Source organism: Ammospiza nelsoni, chromosome 6 (genome assembly GCF_027579445.1).
Source record: "Ammospiza nelsoni isolate bAmmNel1 chromosome 6, bAmmNel1.pri, whole genome shotgun sequence".
In the NCBI taxonomy this organism is placed as follows: domain Eukaryota; kingdom Metazoa; phylum Chordata; class Aves; order Passeriformes; family Passerellidae; genus Ammospiza; species Ammospiza nelsoni.
The window spans coordinates 40,274,554-40,286,862 of NC_080638.1; the positions used below are offsets into that span (position 1 = coordinate 40,274,554).

Below are 12,309 nucleotides of genomic sequence, written 5' to 3' on the forward strand. Positions count from 1 at the left end.
ATTAAAGGAGCCAGGAGCTCTTGATGTAAAAGAGCTTGAGAGAACTGAGTCTGTTTAGCCTGGAGACAAGAAAACTAAGGTGATTCAAGTTCTGTTTTCCACCATTCAAATTTTAAACAGAAAAGTCAGACTTTCTCAGAGGCCAGCAACAGAAGCATGAGAGGCAACACAAAAAGGTGTTTGCAACAGGAAGATTTGGACTGGATATAAGGGAAAATTCTTCACAGTAAAGGAATTAAGGACTGGAGGATGAGCACTAAGAGGCTGCAGTCTCCATTCTTTAAGATTTCAGAATCAACCAGACAAGGCATCTGAACATCCTGATGTAACCATGAAGTCAGCTCTGCTTTTATCAGAGATCCTTCCCAACTGAAAATCTTTTTATGATTCTACAATTATATTGAACATCATGGGGTTTAAGCCACTTTAATAAATTTGAGTAAAGGAGAGTGATTTGAAGTTCATGAATGACTGAAAATTGTAGGAGAAATCAAATAATTAGTTATTTTAACTAATACATGCTGGAATCTAAAAAGCACAGTCAGATTTACTTTCTTCTGTTTCAAATGAAATTAAATGGAGAGACAGAGGAAGCACCACAATATGAAGAAAATGAATTATTAGGAATCTTCTAAATATTATCCATCTATTCTTCACTGCCACTTTGCAGTGGGACTGCAAATAGGACTTTAGTTTTCCTGGTTTAATTAAAGAATTTTGAGATAAGTGACATATGTCACTTGTATCTAAAATGCCAGTGCAAACAAGAAGATGACATTACCAGAACTCCTTTAGGATTCTGTTACAAGGTCACATCCTGTCACTTTATACAAATATTATTCCTCTGTAAAGGAATTGGAATGTGAATGATTAATTGCAGACTAAGGACCAGAATCATATGCAGCCTTTTTAGAAAGAAACAACAAAAAGAAAGAAAGGAAAATCAAGACATTCTGTATAATAACTGCTTTTAGACACATTTGTTGCAACTATGGAAACTTCAAAGTCCTGAAGTAAAAGACTAAGAAACATTTGCTCTTAACACAATGGCTGCTTTGATAGATTTAGAACTTTAGAATGATGTGCTTAATAACTAGGTTTTAATTAAAAAGGTTGAATGACTCAACTGAAAAAATTGATGAAGTATTTCGTTTAGGAATGTTACTAAAATCCTGTTCTACAAATCAAAATAAAGTATAATAAAAGAAAATCAGATCAGCATTTGACAGAAAACACACTTTGATAGGCTAGCATCTATAACTCTAAGACAGCTGGAGTAAAACGTTTTGCACAATGAGGAGTTATATCCATTACGATCTTCAATCTCTTAAAAAGACAGAGTATTGAGCAGAGTGCCATTTGGAGCACAAAAAACCTGGGCAGCACTTCAAACCTACTAAATAAGTACTTATTAGTGGCTTCTTTAATGGATCCTTGTGTTAATTTATTAAGCTGTTAGTTGTTTTGCAAGTTGCTAGGCATTTTCAGTAAAACAAAATATGTAAACCAGAGGCACTTATGAGGCTAAAATATAACTTAAACATTTTATTAATTCTGACAATATAAAATAATTGCAACCTTTTTTTTTTCAGTAACATTTGATACACAGGTCAAAATTAGCTTAATGTTTACAAGCCTTATCCTACACTTCTTAATCAAGGACAGTTTTTATTGTGCTATCAACAGGAAACTTTCCTCCTAGTAAAAATCAGAGGATTAATATGCCAAATAAGTTTAAGATTCTAATCTCAGTCAGTGGGGGAGAAATAAAATGTTTTACAGCTGCCACTGTCCCTAGTTATACTTTTAAAGGAGGAAGCATGGGGCTTTTACCTTCACTGCCCTTTTAGGTGTCTCAGCCAAAATGGGAGGAAGTATTCCTTTGTAGAAGCCAAGTAATCTATTGAAGACAAAAAAAAAAGAAATTATTTTCGTATGGATAAAAAATATATCAATACCATACTGCCAATTCTATTTTCACTTTTGAGTAAAGCAATTAAACTTTCAGCATTTCCAGGCATTCAGACAAATAATGATACTCTATGCTTACTTGCTAAACAACTAATGTACTACCAAATATATAATGTGCTGGTGAGATGATATAAAGAAATCAGCAATAAATACAAAAAATAAAAATTCAATCAACCTTTTTCTGAAATACAAGAAATTCTATTTAAAAGGTGATGGACATTTTTGACAATGAAAAAGAAGTATTATTTCATTGTTTTAATTTGCTTACCACAGCAATGTTTACATCAGAAATTTAAGTCACAAAATCACAAAATATAGGATTGTAAAAAACTGTGTCTTCAGCAAGTTGCATACAAAAACACTTCTTGCTCATCTTCAGATGCTAGCTGAGACATATTTTGAAGTTTAGTTTTAAACATGTCTCGAAATGTATTTCTTCTTTTAGCAACTTAGTTTTAACCCAAGTTACCCATTCAGAGATCCATGACAGAATGTATGTATTTCATCTGGGAAAAAACATTTGGGCAGTATCTTGTCACTGTATCTATTTGTATGGGTGTATCTATATCTCTATATCTATCTATCTATAACCTGCTGCATGCCAGCACACATGGCATTTTCAGGCAGCCTGAGCTCTGCTTATAAGGCCAGTGTACATACACAATGCTGGCTCTTGGGAATGCTTTAAATGACAAGTAGTTTTCAAAATCCCCACATGGGGTAGAAATAGAGATGGTCCTTGTCTGCTAGGTCTGCACACTAACCTGGATAGTGCATGGTGAGAGCTCAGAAAGGAATTTAATGGAATCACCAAGAAGAATCATAGAATGATCACCACCTCCAGGGATGGTGACTCCACCACATTTCTGGGCAAACTATTCCAATGCCTGACCACATTAACAATGAAGAAGAAAGTTTTTCAATATCTAATTTTTGTTGTTCCTGTCTTAGCTTAAGGTCGTAAGTTATCTTGTTAGCCAACAAGAATATATCCTACAATTTGTCCATCTTCAGAATGTATACACATTTATTCAGGACTGTAAGAGGATTCTGTCTACACACAAAAGAAAATTACCTAAAGTAAAGCATTTGTGTTTTTAAAAATGTTGAAAGGCGGTGATGTCGGAATATGATGATTCACCTTTCTGAAGCAGCCTCATATTTGAAATATTTTTGCAGAGTGTGTAAGAGACATGACATCAATAGATTCTCCTACAGTTGATCTCTAGATATCAAAAGATAACAATGAAATTCATATTCCCCATGTGAATTTAAAATACTACAAATGCTATACCATTTTGCCCATCCTTCTTCAAACACTACTTTGGAGTTCTCTGCTTGGGCTTCTCCAACATAAATAAAGTAATTTAGGCCTTGTAATATGCTCTGGGTTGGGCATATCCTTACTCTGAAGAAAGGAATGTTTGAGCTCCAGTCAACAAAAGGACACTTTGAGCATTTAACATAATGATGGCTTAATGACAGAATACTGAAAAGTAGGAGATTAAGGAATTCAGTTGTCATCAGATGTTTAGATTTTTCCAGAGTCTTACTTCCCAAACATAAACATACAAATATACATTTATGTATCTATTAATATAGATATGGATATACCTACAGATACTTATAGATATGGAAATAACAATATAAATATAATGGGTCCATAGAATCATACAATCATAGATACACAGAATGGTTTGGTTGGAAGGAACCTTAAAAATAATTTAGTTTCAACCTGCCTGCCATAAGCAGGGAATCTTCCACTAGACCAGGTTACTCTGAGCCCCATCCAGCCTGGTCTTGGTCTTTATTCTTAGTGCTGGGCCCATTTTAATCTCTAATGGTTCATACATATGCAGAACATATTGCTGATTCAGCAAGCAATTTAAATGTGAAATACCTTAAAGAAGGTCATTCATACATTTTAACGTGAGTTCAAACTGAAACTGAGGTCCAAGTAGGATCAGCTACAAGAATACAGATCTCTGTAAACACTTTCTTCCTTTCAGCTCAGTCTAAACCCCTGCAAGCATATCTACAACAGGCATCCTGCTTGCAATTTCTACTCCTCCACATGATTGGAATTGGAGAATTAATGTCCTCCACTGCTTTACTCACTGGTGTAGCTCTCACTACAAAAACTGAGACTCGGTCTGGATTTTTTCATTAGTAGGAGATGCCTAAGCAGAGAAATATGTAGTATAGAATAACAAATAAGTTTAAAAAATATGCTCCAGCATTACCCAGCCTTACACAGCACAACAGGTTCCTTTTCCAGGTTGCCTTTTTGTATATTCAAAATGAATGCAGCTATTGGATATATAAGCCTTGTAACATTTCCACAGTCTCTGAGGATCTTAGAGAAAACTTTTCAGAGAGAATGTAGAAAGGATATACCAGGAATTTGAGCATTAAATTTGTCATCTTAGCAATATTGTAAGGCAGGTAGCAGCTCCTAAAGAGCAATCTGGCATTAAACCTCAAGTCAATGTTGAAACACCAGTGATTCAGGCCACCATTAGACCAGGCAGTGGATTATTTGAAAGTTATAAAGAAATGGGAACTAAAAATATGAAAAGCAATTATCCATTGCTTCTGAATCATGGAAAAGTTATGATGAAAGGGACCTCTTGAGATCATCTGACCCAACCCTTTGCTCAGGAAGGGCAACCTAGAGCCAGTTGTCCAGGACCTTGTCCAGACAGCCTCTAAGTATCTCCAAAGAATGACTACCCTTAAAGGAAGGAGATACTTCAAATTCTCTGGGCAGCCTGTGCCAGTGCTTAGTTACCCTCACAGTAAAAATGAACACATTCCTGATGTTCATACAGACCCCCTTGTGCTTCACTTTTTGTCCATTGCCTCTGGTCCTGTCACTGAGACCTTTCCTTTAGGTACTTCCAGATTCCCCTCTGAGCCTTCTCTCCTCCAGGCAGTTCTGCATCTCTCAGTCTTTTCTCATGTGAAAGGTGCTCCAGTCCTTTAATCATTTTAGTTGTCCTTCAACTGAACTCCTTATGTTATGTCATGTCCATGTCTTCTATTCTCATCATTGAACTTCAGGCAGAGCTCCATGCACTGCAGTTGTCTTCCTGGCCAGCCCTTCCTGTGCAGCCTGTATCCCTCCACAGCAGCACTCGGTGCATTCACTGCATCCCTGGGATCCTGATGAGATCCTACCCCTGCAGCTGCACACAGATCTCCAGTTCCTCATGTTTGTGTCCCATGTTGTGTGCCCTGGTGTGCAGGCTCCTCACAGAAACTTCCTCACTCACATGCAAATGTTTGAGGTGGCCCCAGCTGAGCCCTGTTTATTCCCATTGTGTTCCTCATGGTTGACAGCAGCCCAGGTGCTTTGCTTGGCTCCATCGCTCCCTCAGAGCTGCTGTAACTTCCCCCTCCCTCAGGGCTCCTGATTTGAAGTCCTCTTTTAAGGACTGTACCAGGAGCAGCCACACTGCAGCAGAGATAGGTGCGCAAAGATACCACTCTGCACCTAATGTCAGGCTGATCTGCTTATTGTAAGGCTGACACTGAAGACTTTCTGCTGAAGGAACCTCTACTGTGAAGCAGGAGAATCTGCAGAGCTGTGTAACCGTACTCATGGCTCTATGAATCCCTAAAATGTGAAGGATTTCATAGCCACATAAGTGGCTTTCACTGCTTTGCTCCTCCTTCCTCTTTGGAAGCAAATCTCTTCATGGAAAACAGACAAGAAGGAGTTAAGGTCTATTCCTATGGAACACATTAAGTTTAGAAATCTAAAAACACATGAAACTTTGAGGATATACATCCATATATGCAATATGTAATTCAGTAAACATGGTAAGAGCTAGCTCAGTATTTAATTATGAGCTGTGGTTTAGGGTTTTTTTCCCTTCCTGATTTGAAATAGAAACAGAAAAAAGGTTAGTAAGCACAGCCAGTAAGATGAAAGGAATAAATGAAAAGAGGAAGTAGAAGACAATGCCATCCCATCACTGCCTATTGTCAACTGACTAATTTTTAGAACCTCCTGTGCCTGAGGTGGAGGACAAGCAGCTGCCCACAACTTTTACAAATAACATTTTACAAATTGTACCCATTAAAGAGAGTTTTTTCAATCTTTGCAGAATGAACCATTTACTTAATTAAAAAAACTAGCATGATAGTAACAAAAACTTAACTGGCTTTGCCAGTTAAAAAGTACACACACACACACACACACACACACACACACACACACACACACACACCAATCTTATCCTTCTGCTTTGCTTGGCCAATTGAGTTAGCCTATTCGTTCACAGTGTATGAAATTTTTTCAATTTTTTTCAATGAACAATGATGACATTTCACATTTGAGAGATATTATCACCTGGACTCAAGCCTCCTTCAAAAAACTAGTGTTCAGAAAAATTATGAAACAGCAGCAACAGCAATCACTGCAGGGTCTGATAGAAGAAAGAGGAGATGACATCATATCCCCAGCTAGAGACACTGGAAAGAACAAATAAATTTCTAACAGAAACACAGCTACATCTTATTTTGTTTCAGCATTAAGGGTCTAAATGAACATCACCATTCAATTGTATTCTGGGCAAGAGCCCAAACTCATCTTTGCAGCAGTTGATTTTGAAACATTACAGTCAATCACATCTTCTCAATTTGTTCTTGCAGGCTTTCCCTATCCTTCTGGTTTCCATTTCTTGTTTGGAAGCCTTGAGTCATTCACCCTGGCAAGACGACCAACCTAAATCAGTTATTTTCTCCGAATTATACTGAAATTGCGATCTTGCTTAGCTTGTTGTTTTCTTTCTCTGCCTTTCACATAATTTTCCCTTTAAGGATCTAATAAAGCTGATTGAAGGCATAAGCACAATATTCCCTTTCTTTTGGTGCTGTCAAACCCAAGGCATTTACCCACATTGTTTTATAATTGAAACAAAAACCCTCTTAGGTCCAATTCTGCTTTCATTACCTCTGCATTATCCCAAGTATAAATAAAAGACCTGGCTTTCATGACCACATCAGTTGCATGAAACAAATGCACAACTTTCAGATTTTATGAAATGTTTAAACAGAGGGAAGGAATTGTGAAGACACGATTGGTTAAAAAGTTGGGCGTTGTTCAAAAAGAGGAAGAAAGTATGTCTAAATATAATTAAGTTTGCTTAAAATTTAATTTATATCAGGGAAAAGATACCTTTCATTTTCATGCTATGTTGCATGTTATGAATTTATTACTAATAGAAAATATATAATTGGGCACAGGGCAATGTTACTTTAACATAACTATAACATAACTTTGTCTTGACCTAGCTGGATATTTAAAAGATTTTAAATTCCCAGAAGTTGTGGAAAAACAAGCAAGTGCTTAGTGAAGGCAGGCACAAATTAGTACCTACCACTGAGAATAAGGGACTTATATTTAGGCATTTATTTTGAGAGCTGCAAGCCACTAACCAGTTCACACATGCAGTTCACCCTCAATCCCAGCATTTACAGCTATTTCCCCAGCTGAGGAGGTATGTTATAGGGAAGGCTGAGTGTCATTCTGGGACAACTGGCACAGAGTTCAGCAGACTTGAAAAGATATTAAAGGTTGGACACATTCACAGAAAATCAGGCTTGGACACACTTGCACTCCAAAAGGAATTTTTTTTTTGTGAAGTATGTTATGTATATTATCCTACTGCAAATGTTAAATACACATCTCTACAGGAACCCCATATGAATCTATCAATGACACAGTTAGCTAAGCTGGCTTCTGAATTTCTATTATGCAAATATATTTCTTTATTTATTCTGTGTCTGTTATACAGATATCTGCCATTTCAGACACTGGCACTAAATACTAGGTCCTTATTTTCATTATATTTAACTTTTCTTTTTTTTTTTTTTTTTTTTTACAAAGCTTTCATTGCAACACTCAGAATTAGGGAAAAACAAATATTTTTTGCAGCAAGCAAAACAGAATTATATGTGAGCCTGTGCCTGTAGCAACACTCTTACACTACATACTAAAAGAGACCAAGCCTCCAGCTATAGGAATACTAGAAGCAGACCAATTAACGAAAGAAATCTGTCAAATAAGTTAGGACAACAAACTGCATGAAAAGTGACTGGGTAAAAAGGAAGAGGCTGTCGGTGAAAGCTATTAAGATACTTCAGGAAAGTATTAACAGTGGAGAAGCTGGCTCAGAAGCAATCAGACTGGCCAAGAAATGGATTAATAATCAGCATCAATCCCTCTCACTTATTCAAAATGACAGTCATCACTGTATTTACTGCATGTGGGTCAGATTATGAAGTTATTATGATCCATCATCCATGTGACTGTTATTCTTACTGAGAAATGAATCTTTCTTCCATGAGTTTTAATCATCTCCCAATCTCTTGGTCAAAACCCTTGCTAATTTTTTGGCTTTCTAAGATGCACTCTGAATTTATATGAGTTAAAGGACACACCTAAATATAAATCCCTCAAGAAACTGGAAGATGAAACTTTTTCCTGTCTTGCTTTTGTCTGGGGCAGTAAAAAAAGTGAGAATTAAAAAAGGAATATTTGTTAAAATTTATTTCCATTCAAATGATGGTATTTTATACTTTTTTACATTGATGTACAATTTACATATTTCTCACATGCTTTCTGTGTTTTGCTATACGCAAGTAAAGAACAAATAATCTAGGAAGGTGAAGGTATAGCCTTGCATTGTAACAAGCAACATAAACTGTTTCCCATGGGTGGAAAAGGGACATCTTGTTCCAGTTTTTTGTCCCTAAGGATGATTATAAATTGGTTATTTAAGTGGTACATTGTTACTGTGTACTGCCTGTCTAATAGATTAATGTGAAGTACTTATATGGGATTTTTAAAAATGTAGATAGGCTCACACCTCTTCTCCTTACCCTGTAACTGCTGAGGGCCTGTGCAGCAGGGCTGGCAATGCTTCCAGGGAGTGATGGGGCTGCCTGGGAGTGTGCAGTGAGGCAGGACCTTGCCAGCTGCAGCACCTCTGCTGCTTCACCTCTGCTGCTGCCCTGCTGCTGCCCTGCTGCTGCTGCCCTGCTGCAGCACCTCTGCTGCTTCACTGTTGCAGCACCTCTGCTGCTGCCCTGCTGCCAGCCCAGCAGAGCTTGCTCTGTGCTCCTGCCACCGCTGCCTCTGCCTTCCGAGCACTTTGCTCTGCTCTGGCCCCAACACCAATGAACAAAATTCCAGTTTGGCCCATGCTTCTGAGAGGCCTTAAGCTGGTCTGTTTGATGTATTTCCTGTTGAAATCAGTGCAAATGGCAGCGTTATTATCACTGGCAGCTGGTTTAGGCTCTTAAAAATTACCTGCATGTAATCACTAGCCAGGCTGTAGAATGGGTCTGCATGTCTCATTTCTTACAACTGACAGCATTTCTTCCCCCAAAGACTTTCCCTCTAGCTGCCCCTTTGTTTGCAAGAGGAACAAGCTATGGACATGCCAAAACAGCTTTGCCTAGAGCTTCTGAAACAGAAAAATTCTTCATTGCATTTTGGATTGTCAGGATTGGCAGAATGTTTCATTTGTTTTAGTTGTTCAAACACTAGAAGAGAATTTACGGGTTTTTTTCCCCTTTTGCCAACAGTACTGCCGCAACTGGTACGACAGGAAGCAGTCACTTTTTAAAGTAGCTCCACACCTATGTCTATTGAAGCTAAAGAATGCAAGAAAATGATTTTTAATTTTGATACCAGAGCAAAAAATTATATCTTTTAGGAGATGAGCTTAGAAACCTGTATCTGACAAAAAAAGAGAAAATCACACAGTGGATAATTAAATGTGTTTTCTGGAAAAGAGTGACAGCATTTCTCTGTGTTAAAGTGATGCTGTGATACATTAAATAAAAAGTCATGAGATGAGCAAAATTTCTGTGCTTACCCTGGGAATGTGTTCTACTTAAATTGGTTGTGACTTCATAAAAATACAACAGTAAATTGTTTTAATTCCATCAGAAAAAAATGTGGCTCAGGAAGGAAATTTTTGATTGCAAGCTAATGTTAGCCTTCATTGCAATAAGCTATACTCTTCAATATCCACATGCATAATCCCTAGGGAGTTACATGACGCCATGTATTCTTTCCCATCTGCTAGTTAAATATGAGATTCAAGAGGCTTTCAGTGTCATTATACAGATTAGTGACTCTCCCAGAGGAATCTAGGTTCACGATACAGTGAATAACTCACAATGAAGACCAACATTTAGAGATAATTTTGTGTTTGTATGAGTTTTGCACCTGCAATTATTTGTGCTTGTAATTTAGGTTACTTAGATGTTTTTAACTTACAGATGCAATCAGTGGTGTACATACTTAAACTGAACTGAACTGCAGGCAACCATAACTGCAGGTGCAAAATTTTGTCTGCAATTATTCGAACTCATAAACACATCCATCTCCTGAAGTCTAAAGTAAAACTAGGCCAGTAGTGGTTTTATGCAGTATAATTAACAAACTAAAATCATGCATAGTTTCCCCAATTTTCAAAAAAAGCTCACGACTACTCTTTTACGTTGAAACAAATAGGGTATCATTAAATATATATAAACACGAACTAAACAACTTGGTTTCATCTTCTAACATCCTGACCTTTGGGGTGTTTTTCTTACTCTCTTTACAGTATCTGTAGCAGAGAAATAAGGAAAGATCCATCTTTTTGTAACAGCAATACTGTTGATAATTGCACCAACAGGGAGCAAAAGTGCTATATGCACTGAGATCAAATTGTGCAGAATTTGTAGCACCATTCAAGGCAGTGAACAGCACCATGAACATGTACACATATTGGCACTTGAATTTCCACCTGGCAGGCAGTTGTGGCATCTAGACATACCGTGGGAGTGAAAGGCACACAGATGCATGAGGAAGCTTGTATGAATGGCAACTGCCTGCCTAAAGACAAATACCTGCATTTGTTATCCAACATGGATGCTCTTATATGAAAGTAATCAGAAAAGTTTTAAGTACTCGGGAGCAAGAAAATAAAAGCCCAAATTTCCTACAGTTACAGCTAGTGTCCCTAGATGCAGAGGCAGTGTCACAGATCTTTTCCTTCACCTTTGCAGGCCTGTTGTGCAGTGTGATACAGCGTGGGCACAGGTGTGAAGCCCAGCTCCAGATCCTTGTTCCAGACAGGCTCATCCCAGCCCAGGTCACACTGCTTAAGCAAACTCTGTATAGGAAGATCTGCATTGCATGCTGACAGTCATGGACGCAGAAGCAGTGCCCAAAAGCATACCTCCTACTCCTCATGCACCTAAAACATCCTAAAAATACCATATGGATTAATACATTTTCCTCGATGTTACTCTCACCTAAGAACAAAAGGAGTTCACAGTTAATACAAACTTAATTTATTTTTCTTTAATCACAATACATTTTAAAAATGAAAGGTCCCTTTTCAGTCAAGATGCAGCAATGTTTTCAAATAGATTCTACATTCAGTACTATGACAGTCCCATACTATGATGACATTTTGCTTGTCCTTTTTGCACATATTACAACATAAAGCACTATGATGTCATGTGATTACCTTGTAAGTTGACTAACCATGACTCTGAGTTTCTCTAAGAGAAAATGGACCAGGAAGGTAAGGTTAAATAACTGAGAAAATAAGATTTACCAAAGATTTACCGAAGGATTCTAAACAAATTTAGACTGTTAAACTATTAGAAACAGATCTTTCAAGGATTTTCACCAGGGATATACCTTTATGATGAAAATCCTGCTACAAGATTGTGATGCAGAGTTATGTAAATAATTTTTGAGACCAAATCAACAGGCAAGGCAGATGTGCAAAGAATAGTGTAGAAGTTGCTGTCCTAAGTATTATTAATTGCTTATTATCCTAATTGTTATTGCATTTTATTATTCAGTGATCTACTCTTGTTTTATGTAGTCTTGTCTTGCCTGCCAACAGTGTCCTCATCACTTTTTTTCTTAAAAAGTGATGGAGCCTGTTTCTTGGTGATGTGGCAGTTTGTACTGGATTATTTATTTTTTAAAAAAGCTTGCAATGTGTTCTTTGAGCAGCAGACCTGCCTCAGCAGGTTTAACCTGAACATCTCTTTTGAAATGTTTTCTTTTTCTCAATATACTCTTCTGATCCAGCACTCTTCACAACTTGAATTCTTCTGCAGAAAAGAAATTTTGCCACTTGGGCATTGAATAAACAAAACAAAGGAACCCTCCCTCCTAAGTTACTTTTAAAAGCATAAAAGGTATTTTAGTTTGAAAAAATGAACAAATAGTTTCATATAGCAATTCAAGTAAATACAACACGTGCTATTTTACAGTCTACAGTGTGGTTTTTTTTTTTGTTTCAAAAG

At 37.3% G+C, this 12,309-nt stretch overlaps 1 protein-coding gene across 2 annotated transcripts in view; it reads right to left on the reverse strand.

Moving 5' to 3' along the window:
- SLC25A21 (solute carrier family 25 member 21) overlaps nucleotides 1–12,309 on the reverse strand; it is a 231,744-nt gene that overhangs the window by 19,897 nt on the left and 199,538 nt on the right. For both annotated transcript variants that reach the window (XM_059474476.1, XM_059474477.1), the window contains exon 4: nucleotides 1,834–1,900. In XM_059474476.1, coding sequence (XP_059330459.1) covers nucleotides 1,834–1,900 — 67 coding nt within the window. The remainder of the gene's footprint in view (nucleotides 1–1,833; nucleotides 1,901–12,309) is intronic.